Below are 22,104 nucleotides of genomic sequence, written 5' to 3' on the forward strand. Positions count from 1 at the left end.
TACTGCCCACGGAGTTCACAGGGAGGACAGGAGAGGAGGAACTCATCTGCTCCACATCTGTAGCTAATGGGAAAGTGAAAATGAGAAAGATGTGATGTGCATGTTACTGAGAAGGTTTTACTTTGAAAACTTTCATTTACACTGAAATGGAATACGCATGTCTTCAGTCACCCGAGGAAGCTGCTTTGAGGAGCAGGTAATTTTAACAGCATCACCCTCCCCCTTTCAAGGTGTTTCTATCATACACATTATCTGTAGATCTACTTTTCTCAGCAGTCATATTAGTAATTTATAACTTGTGATGGTTTGAGAATATCAATTCAGAGCAACTTCCCGCACAAAGAAAGTCTAAATTACATCAGGTTTAAACTGTATGCAGAGCATTACTATGGAATGAAAGGACATGATGATCTCCCATCTGTGGCCAGTGAACCTTCAAAAGATTCCTGATCACAAGAGAGATCCTCTTCCAAAGGCTGGCAAGCTGCTGGAATTTGATCTGGAGCAGCATCAGAAACAAGTGTCTTTAAGCACAAGACACTCCAAAGCTTTATTTTCTAGCAGCTGAAAGAAGAAACAGAACTTCCTGCCTGTGACTGCCAGTGAAAACCCTCAAAGTCAGAACGTGATCAAAAACAAATGCCAGATTGCCCTCGGTGTTTTGGAAAGGATCCACCTTTCCAGGACTCAAACCAGGAGAAAACCATCTTGCAGTAACAGGGCCAGTTTTAACCCAGGATTAGGTAAAGCCAAGATGCATTCTTTGGGCTTGATCTCTCTCAAAGGACCACAGCCCCTCTCAGCACATCACCACCAACACCAAGTCAAGCAGCTCAGTCTCCATCTCCGTGATTTTCATGCTGGTAGGTCTCACATAATTACATATTGTGTAACTCTTGTTTAGCTCTAAGACCCAATAAATGCACACCACAAGTTTGCATTCCTAACCACAGAACACAGCCCCAGAAGCAGAACTCCAGCCCACAGCCAGGCATTGCTGCCAGCCCAAATCCTGCCTTTCACATTCTTGCAATTCCCACTTCTCGGGCAGCGGGCAGTTCCCTGAGGACCACTGTTTACACTGAAAGTGCAAAGTTCTGCTCTAATTAGGCAAACCACAAACAAAAGTAAACACTTCAGCAGACCATCTTTACAGAACGTGAGAGCAGACACTGCACCACACTGACTAAATCCTGCTGCCATACTTTGATACCACCCCGAGCCTCCTCGGTGTAGCTACTCAAAGCAGCAGCTTTAGTTCACCATGTTCAACACCAGCCATAGCTGAGAACAGCAACAAACACAATTACAGATTTATTCAGCAATGCCCTGGCTTGTTCCTGTCCTATTCCTCACTGAATTACCAAGGCATTTACTGCCTAGAACATCTACATGTTAATTTAACATCTTGCTTGGCTCTTGCAGCAGTGCTCAGAAAGCTGCTGGCTGCAGACCTCCCAACAGGCTCTGGATTACTCTGATGTGCTCAGAGAAGAAAAATTATTTTGCATCTTCCTATTTTCCACCTTAATACTATAGTATCCCTAATTTAGCAAGCCATATACTACACATGTTTTGTAAATAAAAAAAAAAACATTTTCTTCATATGTAATACAGGCAGTTGAGGTTCAGGGAAGGGTTTTGTACTTCTGCCTGTTGAAAGCTACACGTGCTTTCACATATCCAAATTAAGGCAAGCAGTGAGTGCAGGCTGCAGAGGCTCTTTGGAGAGGGTGCTGAGCAGCACTGAGCACAAGCTGGCACTCAGCAGGGCTGGGGGCAGCCTGGCAGATGGTCACTGCGGGTTACCTGCTGCTCTGGCACACAGAGGTCACTGCCCAGATGGCACAGGGCAGGCCTCGAGCTGCTGCTGCCAGAGCCAAGCACTTAGGGCAGTAAGCTACACCTGCCAGCATCTGGAATAGTTTATCAAGTATCATTCAAAGAGCAACTCAATAATGCATGTGCCTTCTGAAGAGAGGTTTCTGAGTGGGAAGTGTTTCCAGAGAGGCAGCGCAAATTCTCCCAAGTCCTGAAATTTTAGATTGTTCACTGTTTGGAAATTTCAATTCACGCTTGAAATGATGTGTTTTACTCACTGTTTGTGGTATGTTCACCAGCACAGACACCATGCTGACCACCACGCAGCTGCTCAAGTCTGAGGTCAGAATTCCCTCAATGTCCTGCCCACGCAGGAACATGGCACAGCTGTGGCATCCAACAGCAGCAATACATCAACATTTCTGGTCTTGTGCTAGATGGTATTTATAACATATTAATCTCAAAATCACACTTTGATTTTTTTCTAAGTACGTAGAAGCACAACTGCTTATTCTACACCTGGCTTTGAATAGATGGATTTAAAATTTTCTTTCTGTGTGAAAACACAGCTGTTTATGAAATATGGTAATGCTGGTTTGCTCTCTTACCCATAATCCCCCACCCTTCCCTCCAGCCCTTTTTATCTTTATAATTATACGTAATCCGTAAAATTCCTAAAAACAATTCACCTACGGGAGAGGAGATACAGACTAACAGCCAGACTGAGATTTTGGAGAGTGGTTTGCTCTAAAAGAGGAAAAGAACAGAAGTCTGCTCAGCTATGAAGAGCTGCTGCTGCCAATACAAGTATTTACCTCTTGACCTCTCCTCTGCCCACTCAGTGAACAGTGCCAGTTGTTTTCCTGTATTATGTACTGTTTACAAGCCCTGAGTGGTATGAAAGGAATTAATAATTCAGATCATGGAGCTGATGACCTTTATTGGGGTACCGCTATTTGCTGAGCATGAATCAGAGCAAAAAGCTCCCTTGAAACCACAGGATTTGTTTTTAAGAGTTTTTCACTTTACAGCCTAATTTGCCACCATAACATAAATAATTTCTCCTGTTTTAAGCAACAACCTATTCTCAACCCCTCAATTTCTAACTTCCCTTGTATCAAGCCAGGCCTTGTTCTTTGGCTTTTCCAGCAGCCTGGTAAACCCACTGGCAATGCCAGCATGGAGAGCTTTGCAGGATCAGGAACATTTGGGAACACCAGCAAAAAAAATGATGCCATTTTGAACTTCTCTTGACCTTTGCCTGCCCTTGTCCCTGTTCATGCTAATTGAAGGGGTATATGGGCTACTCCTAGAAATGAACTTAGCCTGAACCTGTGACCAGCACGGCCTTTGAGGATGAGCTGTGGTGCCCCTCCCCAGCATGGAGGAGCTCGGCAGGTAACACAACAGGTAACACAGTGCAGGTAACACAGGGCAGGTAACACGGTGCAGGTAACACCGTGCAGGTAACACCGTGCAGGTAACACCGTGCAGGTAACACCGTGCAGGTAACACAGTGCGGGTAACACAGTGCGGGTAACACAGTGCGGGTAACACAGTGCGGGTAACACAGTGCGGGTAACACAGTGCAGGTAACACAGTGCAGGTAACACCGTGCAGGTAACACCGTGCAGGTAACACAGGGCAGGTAACACAGGGCAGGTAACACAGGGCAGGTAACACAGGGCAGGTAACACGGTGCAGGTAACACAGGGCAGGTAACACGGTGCAGGTAACACAGTGCAGGTAACACAGTGCAGGTAACACAGTGCAGGTAACACAGTGCAGGTAACACCGTGCAGGTAACACCGTGCAGGTAACACCGTGCAGGTAACACAGTGCAGGTAACACGGTGCAGGTAACACGGTGCAGGTAACACAGTGCGGGTAACACCGTGCAGGTAACACCGTGCAGGTAACACAGTGCAGGTAACACAGTGCAGGTAACACAGGGCAGGTAACACCGTGCAGGTAACACCGTGCAGGTAACACCGTGCGGGTAACACCGTGCGGGTAACACCGTGCGGGTAACACGGTGCAGGTAACACGGTGCGGGTAACACAGTGCGGGTAACACAGTGCGGGTAACACGGTGCAGGTAACACAGGGCAGGTAACACAGTGCGGGTAACACAGTGCGGGTAACACAGTGCAGGTAACACAGTGCGGGTAACACAGTGCAGGTAACACGGTGCAGGTAACACAGTGCGGGTAACACAGGGTTCCCTGAGCACTCAGGGATTCCCGAGGTGGGAAGGAGCGGAAGGGGCTGACTCAGGGAGTGCCACCAAGTCCCTCTGCCCAGGAGTTCCAATCAACCTTTTCCTTTAGGTTGCTGAGGTCCTTCTGAACAGCAGCTGTGCCCTCCAGAGTATCAGCCTGCTGTCATCTGCAAGCCTGAGGAGTTTGTCCATCCCACCACCTGGATGGCTGATGAAATTGCTCAATAGTGCTGGCCCCAACACTGACTCCCAAGGACAGGCACAGCATAATGGCCACCAGTTAGTGCTTGAATTCCCTTTGAACAAAACAGCTCAGGTTTTCACCCAAACTGCCTGCTAGGATGACGTGGGAGACTGCATCAGAAGCCCTGCCTAATGCTAAGGTTAATGACAAAATTACCCTCCTCATCCATGGATCCAGTCATTTCATCACAGAGGAACGAGGCTGGTCAGGCACGATCTCTCCCCTTGGTAAACCCACAGCAAATGTTCCCAATTACCTTCCTGTCCTTCAAGTGCCTGGAAATGCCTTTTGGGAGGATCTGCTCCATACCCTTCCCACTGAGGGGCTGAGACAGGCCTGACCAGCCTGCAGTTCCCCAGAGCAGCTACTACTCAGCAGAGCTGAGCTGAAGGTGATTCATTATCCCTTATCAGCTAAATTTTACTATACAGAGACATTCCTCCCCTTTCCCCTACATTGGGTAGAGCTTGTCTCACCTCAGCGCTGAAAACACACATTGTTTGCAGAGAGGAGTGGGAAATAAGGTCATCTCATGATAACTATTTTTACTTATTTTCATTTACATGGAACACAATCCCAGTTCTTGCTTACAACAGAGCTGAAAGGAAACCTACACAGAGCTGACTCTTCCATGTACCTGCACTGTATTCCTCAATACACTCTCTACAAACATTGTATTTTAAATGCCTGTTTACATTCCAGTAAAATTCTGTCAGCATGCTATCTGATTTATTGATGCCATCAAAAGTCACAGGATTCCTGACGTGCCTCCCGAGGCACAACAATCAAAGCAGAAAGGAGATGGTGCTGCTGTGGTATCAGCACTACCACATACCTTATGGGCTGGGCTTCCAGAAGCCTCTGGGATTCCTGGGACAGGGCACAGTGCTGCTTCCCCGAGAGGTTCAGCAGGCTCTGCTCCTGAAAAATGGGGTGCTGTGGAGAAGGTGCCCCCAGAGCCAGCTCGTGGTAAGAGGAAGACTCGGAGGAGCTCTCAGCCATTCCTCTAAAGGGGACTCGGACATATGTGATCTTATTTCAGACTTTTAGGCTACCAAAAGGGAAAACACAGTCAAGCACCAACACTTTTTAGAAGAATTATGATGATGAAGAAAAAAGCCTGCCCCAGAAGACGGTGATCACGTCTCTGTTTCACACCCAGTGCCTCTCAGCACGCAGCACCCCAGCCCACAAGCACACTGTCTTTGCCTCTGGGGGGAGATTTTTGCATCTTCTCTACCTGGAGGACGTTTTGGTTTATTAGGGTATTGCCTACCAGGCAGCCCACCCTACTCCAACATTGGAAGATCAATTGCATAATCAGTCTGCAAATCTGGGGAAATTCTTTATTGACTTTTTGATCACAGATAAAGTGTTGGCCAACATAAGGCATACCACTTCAGCAAAATCCATCTAGAGTGCACTGGAATTACCTACATTAAAAAAACCAGAATTGACTGATATTATACAACAGATGCTATTTTTTGAAGAGTTAGCATCAATGCAGATTAATACTGATCTGATAAATAACAGCATGTTATGATATAGAGAATATGGCAGAAATCATGTCACAAATTAGGCAGCATTCCCACAGGCAAGGTGTTGCAGACCCCAAGCAGTGCACCGGGTTAGAAACACCCCAGTAACTGCACACCTGCAGTGTGGGAACAGAGAAAGGTGTGGCTCTCATCTTGTGAGGCCACCTGGACCTGCAGTAACTGCCCAGTCCTTGAGACTTCAGCTTTTCCTCCCATTATTGATTCCAGCATCTTGCTGGTGAAATTCAGTGATCAGAGCCCACGGGGCGTCCCTGCCACCCCACGGGCAGCAGCATCCCAGGTTTTGTTGGAGTGAAAGGCTCACACTGAGCATTTGGCCTCCCAGGGACAGGGATTACACACAGGCAGGAATCGAGGGAAATTCGATTCTTTCTCCCCACCTTCCCCTCTGCCTACTGTCTTCCGTGTTTGCAAACCGTATTAGCTCCTGCTGCTTGCAATTCCAGAAACACTTCCCTTTCTCTTTGGGGCTCATCCCAGCCACATCTGCCTACTGCTGTAATCTCATTTTGCAGGATGCCACATATCTTAATAGCTTTTAATTGTGGTAACACATCTTAGCATCTTAGAAAGCACATCAGAAACTGCCTGACAGAAAAATGCTGCTCAGAATAGAAACATCCTTCCTGACGTTTGGATATTTGTCTCCACTTGTATTAGAAAATTACCTTAAATGCAGAAAAATATCTACATTTTTATAGAGAAGGCTCCTAATCTTTTCAATGAGAAATTAGTTTTGGATTAAATTTAGTATACACTGCTGCTCTGAAGAACAATCTGCTCTTAATTGACTTTTAATCTAACTTAAATATACAGCAGTTCATGTTTTGCTGATTTCCATGAAAAGACAGTGCACAGTTTTGTCTTTTATAAAATCTATGTTGGAAGACATGTGATTACAAGTTTTGCAATTTAAAAGTAATTGTTACATACATTGCTACAGGAAATGTATTTGTATTCTTCCTTTTGGTGCTCCACAGATGGTGGTGTTCTGCTTGGGCAGTGGTGGGTAGGGCTGGTCCCCTGCACCCACCCAGCCACTGACCATGGCCACACCTGAAACATCTCACTCTCCTCAGGAAAAACCATCCCAGCACGATCCACTGTCTGCTGGGCTGAAGGAAAGGCTGCAACACTGCCATTTATTTTGCCATAATTATGGCATTTCTTATGTAGCAACTATTGCAGAGGTTTTCATAGAAAAAAAAAATCTATAATCAGGTCTCTTGTTCTAATTTATAGCATCTTACTAGAATATTTTGTAGTATTTCTTATTTGAATTTCAAATTATTATTTGAACTCTTACTTGAATTCAAATAATCACTCTATCCTAGAATAAAATATCCTACAGATGTTGACAACTACAGTTCAATTATTGAGTAATCTACATGTACTTCTTTTAGCATAACCCAAAGATAGAAGAGGTCAAACACCCAGAGGTGCATTTCTTCTCCAGTACCAGTTTGCAGTAGAAGCTGTTTCAAACTTATGTCGTTTCATGAAAAAAGAGCAAAATATTAAAATTCTGGTCTTCTAGATAAAAACATGCTGCTGCTGGACCTGCCACTTCAGAACATGGAGGTTTGGGAACAGGAAAGAAACCCTTCACCTACCAGCTATGGAAAAGAGGTAAATTAAAAAAAAAATCTAAGAACACAAATCAGCATTACTGAAAAGAAAACCCTGAGTGCAGGCTGGAGCTGGCGATGCAGCACAGCCCGTGGTGTGCACAGATTTCTTTTTACAAAAGCTGGGTGTGAGTTACCACTTGTGAGTAAGGACCAACACAGCCCCTTCCTTCTGTCCACATGAAGGGACGTTTCTGGCAGGGCCGGCGATCCCTGTTTCCCACATCGTGTGATTGATTGCACTCTCCCCCTTAGAAGAGTTGATTGGTTTCCTGGTGCCAGGAAAATGATTGATGAATATTTCAGGCCATGGGCCTCTCTTCCTGCTGGGTGTCCTTTTCACATGTCTCCAATGGGCCTGGGGATTTTTTTCAGGACTAGGAAGTGTCATTTTTATGGATATCACCCTGTGATAGGGACAGTTCACTGAGCAGAGGCCGTATGTAGATCCAAGTGAAATACTAAAGGTCAGCTCAAGTGTTAAGGTGATGGGCCCAACTGGCAGTGCCAGGGAAGCAGGAAAGCTGAACTGGGCAATGAAAAGCTTCACAAAGCAGCAGCAAACAGGAGGCACTGAGCAGTCACACCCTGGGCTTGGCACAGCAGCAAACTGGTACCCAACACTGGCACCTTTCCTCAGCTCCCTTCAGTTTTGTACACCGTGAGTACAGTAAATTTGCAGGTAAGAAGAACCCCAGAAAGGGCATTTCCTCAGCATTGCTGATAAAACAGGCAGAGGATAGACAGTCTCCTGGCAAAAGCACTCACAAGACATCTGAAACAACATACTTAGGAATAATTCCTTGTAAGTATTGCCAAACAACATAAAGCTACAGCTGTGGGGCTGAACGAAGAGATTTTTGGAGGACAAGCTGGTGTTTGGCAAAACTTTCAGAGACTCAGAGCTCCTTTACAAATTTTTACTACAACCACGACAGCCATCATTTAATCACTTGGATTTGGGACCCGAGGGCTCCGCAGCAATTCCCACAGGTAAGGCCTGGGCTGCTGAGCAGCAGCTGACCAGAATAAACCCTGCATTGCCAGGAGCCCATCCCCAGCTCAGGGGTGCAGGGAGCCCACCACAACCAGCCCCTTCAGACACTGCAGAGGCTTTATCCAACACGAGAACTGTCCAAGGCACATCACAATCCAGATTATGTTCCCATAAAAACCATTGAAGGTTTCCTCTCAAGTTTCACCTGGGATGTATTTCCAGACAAGGACATCACAGCAGTTTGCACTCAGCCTGTGTGAGATGTTAGAGCTGCGACAGATTTTTATGGGTTTTGGTTTTTTTTTTTTTTTTTTTTTTTTTTTACAAAGGAAAAAAGGGGTTTAAAAAATTAATCTTTCACACTGACCAGACGTTTCTCTAAATTTCACCACCTGTACAAGCCTTCAGCTGGGATGATTAGGCAATGGAAGGCAGACATGTAACTTGTGCTCTCTGAAGGACGCAGGGTCCACCCTGGGTAAATGAAACCTCCTTATCGAAGTGCTGGGGAGAACTCAGATACCCCAGGCATATACTGCTTTCAAGATAAGTTATTGGCAATCATTTACCAATAAAGAACTTCACTGAAGCCAGCCTCTCCGTGGAGTATTGCCTCTTTCTAACAAAACCTGTACAGACTCATTTTTATCAACACATAAAATCTGGAAGTCTTCTAATTACATAATTAGAACTGTAATAATTAAGACCAAAGCTAAAGCTCGAAGGGTCCCCTTGTCCCCCAACTTCCCTTTCTCAATTAACTCCGCACAGTGATAACCACTTTGGCTTAAAGGCTAAAAAAAGGACAGGATCAAAAGGCTGGTTTAATACAGCTGGAGGGAAAGAATGCATTTCAGCTCCCCAGCAGCCATCTGATGAAACCCTGGGCCAATTCCCTATGTAAATGACTTAATTAGAATTACCAGATTACACTGCTGAAGGCTTTATTTAAATAGGCAGTTTATCAACAGGATAAACTGTGCTCCCATTCTCACAGAATGCTGGTGTAAATGCATCTGTTCAAAGCTCTACCACATAGGAGTTGAACAGTAATTCAATAAACCACTGGCACATTTTCCCCACCAGAAAAAAGAAATACCACAAAGGACTTGCCAGAGGCAGGACAGAAAGATAGCTATTGCTTCCCAAGAATTAACCTCCCAGATGGGAAAGTTCCCTCATTTTATATAATTCAGTATCTTTATATTGTTTTATAGCAAAGCAGGGAAAAAAATCCAGTTGTTGCAGTGTCACATCACACACTGCAGCTGCTCAACATACAGCACTAGTCCTGGGCTCAGCACAAAAAGGCATGCATAAACCCATTTTCCTGATTAATGATCTACAGAAGCCATCAATACCAAATTCCAACTTTATACCAAGAGGTATTTTTCCATCTTTACCATCAAATCAAACAAAGGAGTTAAGTTGTTCCTAAATTACAAGTCTTTCATTTCTCATCACTAAACTGAGAAAATAAAGCATAGGATTCTGAACTATTATTATTTACAAAAGCAAGAAACATCCACATTCAACAAGCCAACACTGAGCTGGAATAACACTGTAGCTTCTTGTTTATTCAGAGACATTTGACTTCAGCAGCGTTGCCATTCGACAACTCCATTTGTTTTTCTTCCTAAATCTTCAAAGAAATGTTTATAGCAAGTAAACTAAGACCCAACTATATCAATGAAATAGTCTTTGTTAAGCAAAGGCTTATCTCATCAGATGCAAAGCAACCAAGCATAAAGAACCACTAAAAATGTCAGTGTGCGCCAGTAAAGTTTGGGAATGCTGTGGAAAAGGGAAGGGATGCAGGCAAAGGGATTTTTCTTTGAAAACCTTACATTCTTTGTGCTCTGACAACTTTCCTCTTTTCTCTGGTATGAAGTTTATCCAGATCAGTAATCTGCCCATCTGAAACTCTGATCGTTTACGGGAACACAAAATTCAAGTTTTCTGTTTAGTTTCCTGATAAATCCAAGACCACAGTACACAACAAAGTGTCCAAAGCTACCTTAATTCAAGCTAATCTGTTGTGTCCCTACTTTAGCTAAGACATAAAATAATTAAAACTATGTAAAAGCCACCGTGTCTCACTCACTGAGGAAAAAGATGCCAACTGAAGCTATAGCAAGACTGATCTTAAATAGGACCCTGTTGAGAAATAATTGCTACTACTGCAGGAAAAATTAATGCATTAATGAAACTGCCTTAAAAAAAAAAAAACAAAAAAACCCCTGGTTTTATGAGTTGCTATTGATTTGCTCAATGACAAAATACGTTTCTTACATGAAAGAGGAAGTACTCAAATTGGCAAGGGAAAACCATCATCTTATATTCTAAGAACGTCAAGTGTCCCCTCAAATAATGAGGCTGCAATTGCTTGTAACTGCTGAAATAAAACTACACCTCTGCATTTCAAAGTTATCCTGAGGCTTCTCTCGCTGAAGGCGCCAATAAACTTGCAGCAGTTACTCCGGGTTAACACAGAAGCCACGTGCACAGCTTAAGTTCATTAATGATTTTATCATTAACATTTTAACACCAAGAATACAGTCTGACTTTTATGCCTCTGTCCTCACACAATTTTCACTGGTTTTGTTAAGCTGCTGTTTCTCAAGGTATCAAAAGTACTATGAATCTTTCTTAAGAAAACAAAACATTCAGAGGCTTCATTTGCCATTATCATTTGCAGGTATTTTATAAAACCATGAATTAACAACCCAATCTTTCCTGCTCCTCCCCCAGAGGCTTTAGAAAGACTGAAGGTCAGGCAATGTCTCAACACCGCAACAGTATTTCACATTTTTGAAGGCAAAGTAGTAAAAGGTTGTTACATCACTCATTCAAAAGACTAACCACAGCCACAGGTACATCTGTCACAAGAAACAGCTACGCAAGAAACTCTTAAAGCTAATCTGATTAATCAAAAGAGATTTCCCTCAAAATCCCGCATCTGTGGGAAAAACAGCAAATGCGGACAAAGCATTAATACTGCTGCACTCTTAGGGACACTAAAGCAACAGACACTTCACAAATTAAATCAGAAAGTTCAGAAAGTATTAAGGCTATATTAAAGCATTAAGAGTGCTATTAGAGTGTTATTAAAGTATCTAAGAGTATTAAGTGTCTTTCATCCAATTGGACATCTAATCAAGTGAGAAGGAATAAAGAGCTTCCAGGGACAACTGAGCATTACAACATCAGGGCAGGTACAGAAATGCCCATTTCTGCAGCTCCCACACTGCCTATCTTTTGGCACCGCCTGTATCTCGAAAACCGAGGATGCTGCCTGATAAAAAGCCTCTTTTGTCTGAGCAAACCCTTTGTAGAGAACCCGAGTACCTCAAGATGGTAAAATGCAATTGTAAACCATAAAAATTGGCAGGGACATTCAAGTGCAGATGCGGCATCTGCATACGGGAAGTGTAAAAGAGTCCCAAATGGTGCCCATAAACCCCGGGCAGGGACCGGCTCACAGGGGCTGAGCCAAGACACCCGCGGGGCACCGGGAGCAGCCGCGGGGCACGGCCGGTCCCGGCACCGCGGGGCAGCCCCGGAGCGCCCGGACAGACCCGGCAGCGGCCCCGCGCACCCCGCGGACCGCCGGGGCCGCCCGGGAAAAGGCGATTCCTGCCAGGCGAGCTCGACTCGCGGGACACGCCGCCCGTCCGAGGGACCCGCTGCGGGCGGCGACCCCCGCGCACCCCGACCCCGAGCGGCTCCCGGTGCCCGGCCCGGGGCGGCGGGGCAGGGCGAGCAGCGGCCCCTTTGTTGCGCCCCGCGGCCGCGGAAAGTTGCGGGGCCGCACCGGGCGGGCGGAGCCGCCGGTACCGCCGGCGCCGCGCCCCCGGCCCGCCCGCACCCCTCGCAGAGCTGCACTCACCGCTGCGGGGCGGCCCCTTGCTGGCGGCGCGGGGCTCCGGCAGCTCCGCGGGCGGCTCCAGCTCCATGGCGGCGCCGGGGCCGCGCCGGGCCGGGCCGGGGCTCGGCGGTCTCAGCGGCCCCGGCGGCCGCGCTGCCCCATGGCCGCTCGGGCGCTGCTGACAGCCAGGGCCGCGCCGCGCTCGGCCGGGCCGGCCGCGCCCCGCCCCCCCGGGGCACCACGGGAGCCGTAGTCCGAGCGCCGCCCGCGGGGCGCCGCGCCCGGCCCGACGGCCGCGCCCCCGGCCCGCCCCGGCCCGCCCCGCCCCGCTGCCCCGGGCCGGAGCGCCGGGAGCGGCGGGGCGCCAGGGGGCAGCCGGGGCCGGGCCCCGAGCGCTGCCCGCGGCGCCGCGCACCGGGAGGGGGCACGCGGGCACCGGGAGCGCGGCGCTGCGAGGGGGGCGAAACCGGGCACGGGGCACTGCCCGGGGAAGCCGCGCAGCCCCGGCGGGGACACCGCATCTCAGAGTACGGGATCGGCTCGCCCCGGCAAGGGGCACCGGGCAGCCCCGGGCAGCGGGAGCCCCAGGCGGGCACGGCCGCTCCGCCCGGGGGGAACGCGCCGCCCCCGCGCCGCTGCTGGGGCCGGTGCCGCCGCCGGGACGGGGCGGGGCGGGCCGGCGGACGGGACGGGCGGCTCCTCCCCGCCGCCGGGACGGGACGGGCCGGGCGGAGCGGGCGCTCGGTGCGGGCGGTCACCGCCGCTCTCGCCATGCGGGCGCTGCTGCTCCCCGCGCTCCTGCTCCCGGCGCTGGCCGCGGTGCGCGGCGCCGCCACGGTAAGGACGGGCCGGACCGGCACCGGCGTTGGCACCGACGGGGATCGGGACCGGGATCGCGATCGCGGCCCCGAGCGATCACGGCGGTGGTCGGGAGCGGGCAGGGGCAGCCCGGTCGCTGCGGTGTCCCGGCGGTCGCTGCTCTCTGTGCCCGGGCGGAGCGGCGGGGGCGCGGCCCGACACCGGCGGCGGGCGGGGGTCCCGGGAAGGGCCGCGGTTCGGGTGCCGCCGCTGCCGTCGCGGCGGGGCTGGCGCAGGGACAGACCCGGGCTGTGGGCGCGTTCGAGCGCTTGGAAGGTGCCCAAGCCCCGGCGCTGCGGTGATGGGCGCTGCAACGAGCGACTCCGTGCCAGAGAGAGCAGCCCAGACAAGCCTTCCCCGCGGGGATGAGCAGCGGGAGCGGGACCGGGCAGCGGGGGGAGCCAGCCTCCCCCTGCATCCAGGAGCCCTCGCTTCCAGCTGGAACACGTCTCCCACGGGGTCAGTGGCCGTAGCGGGGCCAGAGCAGGGACACCGGGACCCAGCCCAGAGGAACGGTGGTGGGAGCAGCTACTGCTAGGATCACCAAATGTTAAAAAGACAGGATTTTCCAAGACATTTGGTGGGAAACGACACTAACACAGCTGTTGTCGGGCAGCACTTAGCTTGGAACAGATACCCAGCGCCTGGAATGCCCTGTTGCTCGGCTTCCCGGCGGGGTGCCAGGGCTGATGCTGGCAGAACTCAGCGATCCACGCGGTGCCGTCTCCCTCCCCGCAGGTGCTGCCTGCTGTGCTCAGAGGTGTTTCCTCCACGCTTGCCGTTGGGTGAGATCCCATCGGTGGGCATGCATGTGCCACACAAGCGCTTGGCATAGCTGTGTCCCTGTGACCAGCACGGGACGCCCAAGCAGTGCCAGTGCCAGCGCCCGGGGCCTGGCTGCCGTCAGCCACGGCCCAGCCCTGCCAGCACCGTTCTGCCTCAGCTGCAGGACGTGTTTGGCACTTTGTGCCAAGCCTGGGAGGAGGAGGAAGAGGAGGGTGACATGGTTTCCCTCCCGTGACGGGGACATGCCTTCCAGCAGCTGTGCCAGAGGCGTGTGGTGCGGCAGCTTATCAACACAGCGTGTTTTCCTCCAAGACGAGTCTTCTGGCAGCAGCCGAGGGACAGCTTAAAAGCTGGCCAAGGGTCATTGTCAAAGGTCCCGCTTTCTCCAAATAATGTCACAAACTCTGTGCTCACATGGATGCTCTTGCAAGCAGTCCCGGAAACTGGGAAAATTACCCAGCTCATAAAACTTTCAGTGAGGAAACCCTCAGCAAAGTGCAGGGACGCTCTCCCACACCAGCCATGGGTGTGCAGCCCCTGGGGAGCTGGGACCTGCTCAGGAGGAGAGGCAGCAGCCACCTGCCAGCACCCTGGGCTGGGGTCTGCAGCGAGTGGGGGACGCAGGGGAAGAATCACCGGAGCCCCTGCAGAGCTGCATCAGCCCCTGACGCAGGTTTCTCGGGGAGCTCACAGATTCCCACCTGGAGAAGGCAGAGCAGCACGGGCTGCCTTCTGCCCTCGCGTGCCCAGCCGCCTGTGCACTGTTGGGGAGAGGGGCTGTGCGTGCCCTGGTGCAGGCTGTCCCTGGCAGAGCCGGGCACAGCCAGGCCCGGGCTGACAGAGGCACCCAGCCAAGGTACCGCGGTGGGCGACCCACGGAGTCTCCTCGCGTGGGAGCCTGGTTTTTAATACTTCCTTGCTTATGGGCTTTTCTGTATAAATAGAACATGCAGTTCCTGTTTAGGGAAGCTGGCAGATGGCACGGCGATGTTTAGAGTTACGGCCCCACGAGAAGGTGGGCGGCAGCCCGGGCACGGTGCGGAGACACCCGCAGCGCGTTTGCCCACGCGGGACGGCCGTGGCCGGGTCCTGGGAAGGGGCCGGCCCTTCATGCCGTGGGAGAGGCGATGTGCGCCGGGCACCTCCACGATGTGCAGGGTCACGGCTGCTCCGGTGGGTTCGCTGCTCTGGGCAGCCGCCTGCTCAGCCCAGCACAGCGCAGGGTCACCCACAACCCCAGGAACGAGCTTCCAGCCCAGGCAGCTGCGGCCCTGCCCTGCAGGAGCTGGTGGGGTCCCCGTGTGTGTCGGGGTCAGGCTGCGCCACATCAGTGGCACCCTCACCGCTGGCCGGTGCTCTTCGCCAGGCTGGTTCGGGCAGGAGCGGGGGACCCCAGCTGGGAACTGAAGTGGGGCTCAGCGGGTAGGATGTCTCGTGGATTCCCACACGGGGGGACGCTGCCCGCGGCAGGACAGCCAGCTCCGGGCCGGGCTGGGAATCCTCCTGCCTGTTTGCACAAGTGCCGGCCTGGCCCTGGGGGAGGTCAGGGGCCCCGGGACGTGCGAGCCTGGCGAGGTGGTGTTTGGGGAGGGGGTCCCTGCCCCGCTCCCTGCTGAGAGCTTGATTAGATTCTGCTCAATTTACAGCCCTTTGGCTTCCTGGTGTTTCCCTGCAGCCAGCGGGACCAGGTTTCCCTTTGAACGAAAGAGGGGTTTTTGAAATGCAAACTGTGTGAAGTTCTGCAGCCCTTCAGAAAGGGGAGGAGGCCCCTGGCCCGTGTGGGCTGTGGGGAGCTGGGGGTCCGTGCCCAGCTCGGGGAGCGCCGCTGCCCTGGTGCCACAGCGGCGCAGGCAGGAGGGTCCCTGTGCAGCCGTGGGTGCTGCCTGGTGCAGGACACGGGCCCCGTGGGCCTCTGCCCTTTCCCACGCCGCTCTGCGCTCCGCTGTGGTCTGGGGAGGACCGGGAGCCAGAGCTCAACTCGTTTCCCAGCCCTGCCACCGTTCTGTTCCCAGGATGAGTCAGAGTCCCTGTGGGCAGAGCCCTCTCCTCCGGGGTCACCGCACTGCCTCTCGCTCTCTCCCACCCTCCCGGGCGCTGGGAGCAGCACATCCCACCCGTGGGGCACCCAGAGCCCGGCCATGCTCCTGCCAGCCCAGGGGTGCTCCGCAGGTGCACAGCTGGTGGCAGGGGGTGGGAGGGACTCAGCTCCCCTGTCCCTGAGCACAACGGGAGAAATGAGCTAAACCGGCCGAAAAGCACCCTGGGCTCTGCAGCGTGAATCAGGGCCATGTGTGGAAACAAGGCAGTCCTTGAGCCTGTGCCTCGGGCCATCGCAGCAGGCTGAGGGGCCGAGCTCACCCCGAGGTGAGCATGTCACCACAAACAACGAGCCCTGTGTGGGCTTGGAGCCATGCCGTGGGGGCACAGAGGCGCTGCTGGGTCTTCTTGCCACCATCCCTGCTCACTGAGGTCTTGCTGGAGGCTGGGAAGCAGCCACAGAAATGAGACTGAAGTACCTGGGCCACAAGACACTGCAGGGATGAGCAGCTCCCTGGGCTTTGTCACTGTCAGCCTGGCTGCAGAGTGGTGGGACAGGGTGCTCGGGACTAGAGAGTGCCTCACTCTCTTTGGGTGCTCGGGACTAGAGAGTGCCTCACTCTCTTTGGGGTACTCGGGACTAGGCAGTGCCTCAGTCTCTTTGGGGCACAGCCACGAGCCCCAGGGCAGTGGGAGATCCCTGGGCAAGCAGCAGTGGGGCAGCTGGCTGTGATGGTCTGCTGGGGTTGGCGAGGCCCTGTGGGACACCCGGCTGGGGCACCGGGCTCATCACGGGTCCCGCAGGCTCTGGGTGACGTGGACCAGGTCCGGATGACCTCCGAGGGCTCCGACTGCCGCTGCAAGTGCATCCTGCGGCCGCTCAGCAAGGACGCCTGCAGCCGCGTCAGGAGCGGCAGCGCGCGCGTGGAGGATTTCTACACCGTGGAGACGGTGAGCTCGGGGGCTGACTGCAAGTGCTCCTGCACCGCGCCCCCCTCCTCACTCAACCCCTGTGAGAATGAGTGGAAGATGGAGAAGCTGAAGAAACAGGCCCCTGAGCTCTTCAAGGTATCTGTGGCGTGGTGGGGCTGGGGGCCAGACCCGTCCCCACGCTGCGCCGCCGTGCCCCTGCCCCGTGCCCTGTGCCCCCTGCCCCGTGCCCTGTGCCCTGGCCCTTACCCCAGGCCCCATCCCTGCGTCCCCTCTGCAGCTGCAGGCCATGGTGGACCTGCTGGAGGGAACGCTGTACAGCATGGACCTGATGAAGGTGCACTCCTACATCAGCAAGGTGGCGGCGCAGATGAACACGCTGGAGGAGGTGGGTGAGCTCCAGCAGCCCCATGCCCGCAGTGCTCCCTGCTGCACAGCTCAGGGCTGTCTGTCAGCTCCTGAACGGGGCTCCAGCCTCTCCTCCCCTCTCCTGCAGACCATCAAGACCAACCTGAGCAGGGAGAATGACTTCATGAAGGAGAGTGTCCAGCACCTCACCGACCAGATGAAACGCTACGAGAACTACTCTGACATCATGATCAGCATCAAGAAGGAGATCTCCAACCTGGGCTACCAGCTGCTGCAGAAGGACGCGGCTGCCGTCCCCGAGAGCAAGGCACAGGTACCCCAAGGCACAGGTACCCTGTAGCCAGCCCCATGCAGGCACCATGGGTGGTGCCAGCAGGGCCAAGCTCCCCCAGGCTTGTGGATGATCCTTGGGGTAACCCCTGGGCTGGTGCCCACTGCCTGGCACGGTGGTGGCAGGGAGGAGTAGGGCACGGGAGGGAAGGGGGTCTGACCAGGCTGTGCCCCCCAGGACACTACAGGTGGCCGAGAGAAGGAGGCAGGACGGTACCCCAGCACCCGCAAGGCTCTGGGGGACAGGGCAGGGCCCCGAGCGCCCAAGGAGAAGCCGCTGAAGCCCGAAAAGCCCAAGAAGGAGAACACCAAGGCCAGGGCAGGGTCCCAGCCCACGGCCAAGCCCAAGCCCCCGGCGCAGCAGCAGACTGTGGTCCGAGGCATCACCTACTACAAGGTCGGGCAGGCGGGAGCGGCGGAGGGTCCGGCTGGTGCCCGTGGTGAGTCTGGGGGCAGGGCGGGGATGGGGGCACCTCTCACCGAGGCGGGGGCCAGGGCCTGCCCCGACAAACACAGTAACCCCAGCTCGTGCCCCCACAGAGGGCCCTGTGAGAGGGGCAGCCGCCTCAGAGCAGCAGGAGGACAGGGGCCCCCTGCCCCCCTCAGCTGAGGGCACCCCAGCCCAAGCTGTTGCACGGACAGAGAGCACCGTGCCCAGCACCACGGCTGTGCCCAGCACCGCCCCGGCCCCCCACAGCACCGCCCGCAGCCCCCCCGGCCCCGGGCAGGGCACCGACCGCACCGGGGACCCCGAAACACCGCACAGAGGTGGGTGAGTGGGGTGGCTGGCACAGGGACCCAGCCCTGCGTTCCCAGTGGCCCTGCCGAGCTAAACCGGCAGGAATCTGCCACAGGGAAGGAGCTGCAGGAGTCAGCTGCCTGGGGCAGGGATAAACCCTCCTCTTCCTCCCTCTGGCACCCAGGGAAGGAGGCGGAGTGCGAAGGCACTCTCGAGTCTGTGGAGCCCCCCACGGAGCACCACAGCTACGGGCGCAATGAGGGGGCCTGGATGAAGGACCCGGCAGCCAAGGATGACCGCATCTACATCACCAACTACTACTATGGGAACAGCCTGGTGGAGTTCAGGAGCCTCGACAACTTCAAGCAGGGTGAGGGGCAAGCGGCTGAGTGGGCACAGGGGTCCTGGCTCCTCCTAGGTGGGTGTCCAGTGCTGTGTGACACCAGCTGTGCTGGGCCCTGGGGTGGTGGGCAGCTGAGGGGAGCGTCCAGAGGGCAGCAAGGGTGACACAAGTCCCCTGCTGCTGCCAACATGCTCTGGCCATCGTGCATGGGACCCCTGTGCTGTGGAGGGTCTCAACACCTCTCCCACCCACTCACAGGCCGCTGGAGCAACCTCTATAAGCTTCCCTACAACTGGATTGGCACCGGGCACGTGGTGTACAAAGGAGCCTTCTACTACAACCGTGCCTTCACCAAGAACATCATCAAGTATGACCTGAAGGAGCGGTACGTGGCAGGCTGGGCGCAGCTCCACGACGTGGTGTACGAGGACACGACGCCCTGGAAGTGGAGGGGCCACTCGGACATCGACTTCGCTGTGGATGAGAGCGGGCTTTGGGTCATCTACCCCTCGGTGGACTATGACTACTCCCAGCAGGAGGTGATCGTCCTCAGCAGACTTGACCCCGTGGACCTCTCGGTGCGCAAGGAAACCACCTGGAAGACGGGGCTGAAACGCAACACGTACGGGAACTGCTTCATCATCTGTGGCATCCTCTACGCTGTGGACACCTACAGCCAGAAGGAAGGGCAGATCTCCTATGCCTTCGACACGCACACAGACACAGAGGCAGAGCTCCGGCTGCCCTTCCTCAACCACTACTCCTTCACCACGCAGGTTGACTACAACCCCAAGGAGAAGGTGCTCTATGCCTGGGACAATGGCCATCAGATGACGTACGGGCTCCGCTTCGTGGTCTGAGTGCCCGGGCGGGTCCCGCTGCACTCCTGTGCCCACCCTGCGCCGTGCCTGGCTGGGGCACCCTGACGCAGCCTGGCCCTGGCACCCCAGCTCCAGCCAGGGCTGTGGCAAGAGCCCGGCTTCCACCCCAAAACCTTCCCCATCTGCTATGGCCACTGCCTGCACCGTGCCCACTGTGCTGCAGGGCAGGGAGAGCACATGAGAGCAGCCCCCAGCAGACTCCCCTGTGACAACGTGGCCCCGGGGCCATGGCAGCTGGGCCAGCATCGCCTTCCCTGGGACACAGAGAGGAGCCCACTCGCATCCCCCTGCTCTGCTGGCACCGCCTGCCCTGCAGCAGCACACAGAGCGCCTCCCGCGCTGCCCTGGCCCGCCGGGACCGCGTGTGCCATCCCTGCAGCCGTGCCAGTGCCGGCACAGCCCCGTGGGCCGGGGCCCCCTCACTGCCAGGCACCAGGAACAGGTGCCAGTCGCTATTTTAGGAAGTGTGGTTAAGATGCCTTTGCTTTTGCTGACCATGAGTTTGTTATTTAAATGCATTCACTGGAGCCGTGCAAGTCCCCTTCGGCAGCAGGCGTGGAGGAGCGTGCCTGGTGTGCCCTGCTCGCACAGCCACCCGCACACCTGCCACCCGCACCCCTGCCCTCAGCCCTGCCCTCAGCTCTGCCCTCAGCCCTGCCCCTGCCCCTGCTGCAGCCCCTGCCCCTGCCCCTGCCCGTGTCCGCCTCTGCCCCGAGCCCCCACGCTGGCCCTGCACTGCCTGCTCGCTTGGCCGTGGGTCCTCGCCACCAGAAAGGAGCCAGCCGACTTTTCCCCCCCGACTAGGTCCCTGCCAGGCTTTTATCTAGCGATCCCCAGCAAATCCCTGTACAAACAATACGGATTTCTGACATTTTTTTGTGGTAAAGTAAACTCCCAGCACATCTCTAATTCCAGGGCTTTGTTGTTCTTCTGCAGGGGCTGCTGTGGCTCCGCGCTGTGCTGGGCTGGGCTACGGACACCCCTCGGTCAGAAAACATGGGAAGGGAGGAAGAAACCCACATGGTCAGAGCACTGCATTGTGTTGGGTCCTTTTGGCTGTGGTGGGGAGTTTCAGTCCCAGCAGCCCTTTGTGAGCTGATCCCTGTTCTGGCACGGGTCCCCGAAGGCTGGTCCTGGTCTCCGGTCCCAGTTCAGGTGCAGGACAAGCCAGGCTGGGGAGGACGGGGACTCCGAGCAGGACACAGTGGGGATATGTTGGGGGGGCAGGATGGGCTCCCGCTGCGACAGGCGCTGCTGACTTCCAGACATTCCTCCTGTGCGTGGCCGGCACCACCTCGGCTCATAACGTGATTAAAAGATTAAAATCTCTCAGTTCAGCAGCAAGCAGCAAATGAAGCTTGAGACAGGGATGTTGGGGGGCTGTGGTGCTCAAAGCCCCCGTGACAGCGATGTGGCGCCTGGGGAAGGGCAGCTGAGGCCATCTGGGCAGGGGGCTCTCGTGCCACAGCCCTTGCTCCCAAAATCTCCTCCTGTCCTCGGTGTAGCCGGGCAGTGAGCCCTGATCCCCCCGCCCCTGTCTCAGTTGCTGGCCGGGCTGGTTTGTTTGTGGTGGTTTTGCCTCTTCCTGGCCCCGCTGCCCAGGCTGGCATCCTGCTCTCCCCTTGGTGCCGGCCCTGCCGAGCTGTCTCGGGGCTGAGGTGAGCCAGGGGTGGCCAGTCTTTGGGTGGGCAGGATGTACAGTGGGCAGGTGACACCCTGGCCAGAGCCTGCCCGTGGCACTCACTGAGGGTGCACCCAAACCTCAGTCCTTGTTCCGCCCCAGGAGCTGCCTCCACCTGGATCCCCTGCAGCTCAGCTCTCTGGGCACTGCCAGGCTCCAGGAGCAGGGCCTTGGCAGAGGGCTCTGCTGGGGACATGGTGCCCAGCCATGCCAGTAGCCGCCAGGTCACCCCTGGTGAGCAGAAGGCTCAGTGCCATGCCACAGCCCTCATGCTGCCCATGCTGGGACATGTTTGGTGGGAGAACACTGGTGCCACCGGAGCCTCTGGTCAGTCTCCGGGAGCTGCAGGGAGGTGCAGGGACGTGGTGTGATATGGAGACACAGGTGCCAAGGCTGACGACCCCGAGCAGCTGTGGGAAAGGGCAGGGCAGCGGGTGGTGGGCGGTGGCGGTGGCCGGAGGGAAGGGAGGGGACCACAGGCCTTGGCGGTGCCGCCGCTGACTCACTCACCAGTGGAAACAGAAATCTTTCCCAGGCTTACACCACCAGCTCCACAGCACCCCGGCCATGCCATGGCAGCCCCGGGGCCGGCTGGGTGCACCTGCAGATACCCCTTCTCTGGCAGTACCCACGGCACGGCACGGCACGGCACGGCAGGGAGCCGGGGGCTCTCATGGCTGGGCTCTGCTCAGGCTGACACAGGGCCTTTCTCCATCTCCCTGCGGATGCCCAGCCAGGCTGGCTGGGAGCCAGGAGCCCCCGCAGGCAGCAGCCCCAGTCCCGGGAGCCCCAGGCCCACCTTGGCCCGGCAGCC

The 22,104-nt window shown here is 55.0% G+C and overlaps 2 protein-coding genes across 5 annotated transcripts in view; one reads left to right on the forward strand and one right to left on the reverse strand.

Annotated features, from left to right (window-relative positions):
• Positions 1–12,598, reverse strand: part of NR6A1 (nuclear receptor subfamily 6 group A member 1) — a 72,448-nt gene extending 59,850 nt beyond the window's left edge. The window contains exons 1-2 of one of the 3 annotated variants that reach the window (XM_030286507.4): positions 12,358–12,598; positions 4–63 (exon numbers count right to left, since the gene is read on the reverse strand). In XM_030286507.4, the coding sequence (XP_030142367.1) occupies positions 4–63; positions 12,358–12,424 (127 nt within the window). In that variant the 5' untranslated portion in view covers positions 12,425–12,598. The remainder of the gene's footprint in view (positions 1–3; positions 64–12,357) is intronic. The other 2 variants (XM_030286506.4, XM_072936492.1) reach the window with 2 other exon arrangements.
• A 72-nt stretch (positions 12,599–12,670) lies between these two features.
• OLFML2A (olfactomedin like 2A) lies at positions 12,671–20,518 on the forward strand. Of its 2 annotated transcripts, XM_030286690.4 has the most exons (8): positions 12,671–13,173; positions 16,822–17,085; positions 17,228–17,335; positions 17,444–17,629; positions 17,825–18,086; positions 18,187–18,414; positions 18,570–18,755; positions 18,987–20,518. In XM_030286690.4, exons 1-8 carry the CDS (start codon positions 13,108–13,110, stop codon positions 19,586–19,588), a joined length of 1,902 nt encoding a protein of 633 aa, XP_030142550.4. In that variant the 5' UTR covers positions 12,671–13,107; the 3' UTR covers positions 19,589–20,518. The 2 variants fall into 2 exon arrangements, with proteins under 2 accessions (XP_030142550.4, XP_030142549.4); XM_030286689.4 differs by lacking the exon at positions 12,671–13,173 and having other exon boundaries at positions 13,190–17,085.
• Positions 20,519–22,104: the final 1,586 nt, after the last annotated feature.

This window comes from Taeniopygia guttata, chromosome 17 (assembly GCF_048771995.1).
Source record: "Taeniopygia guttata chromosome 17, bTaeGut7.mat, whole genome shotgun sequence".
Lineage (NCBI taxonomy): Eukaryota > Metazoa > Chordata > Aves > Passeriformes > Estrildidae > Taeniopygia > Taeniopygia guttata.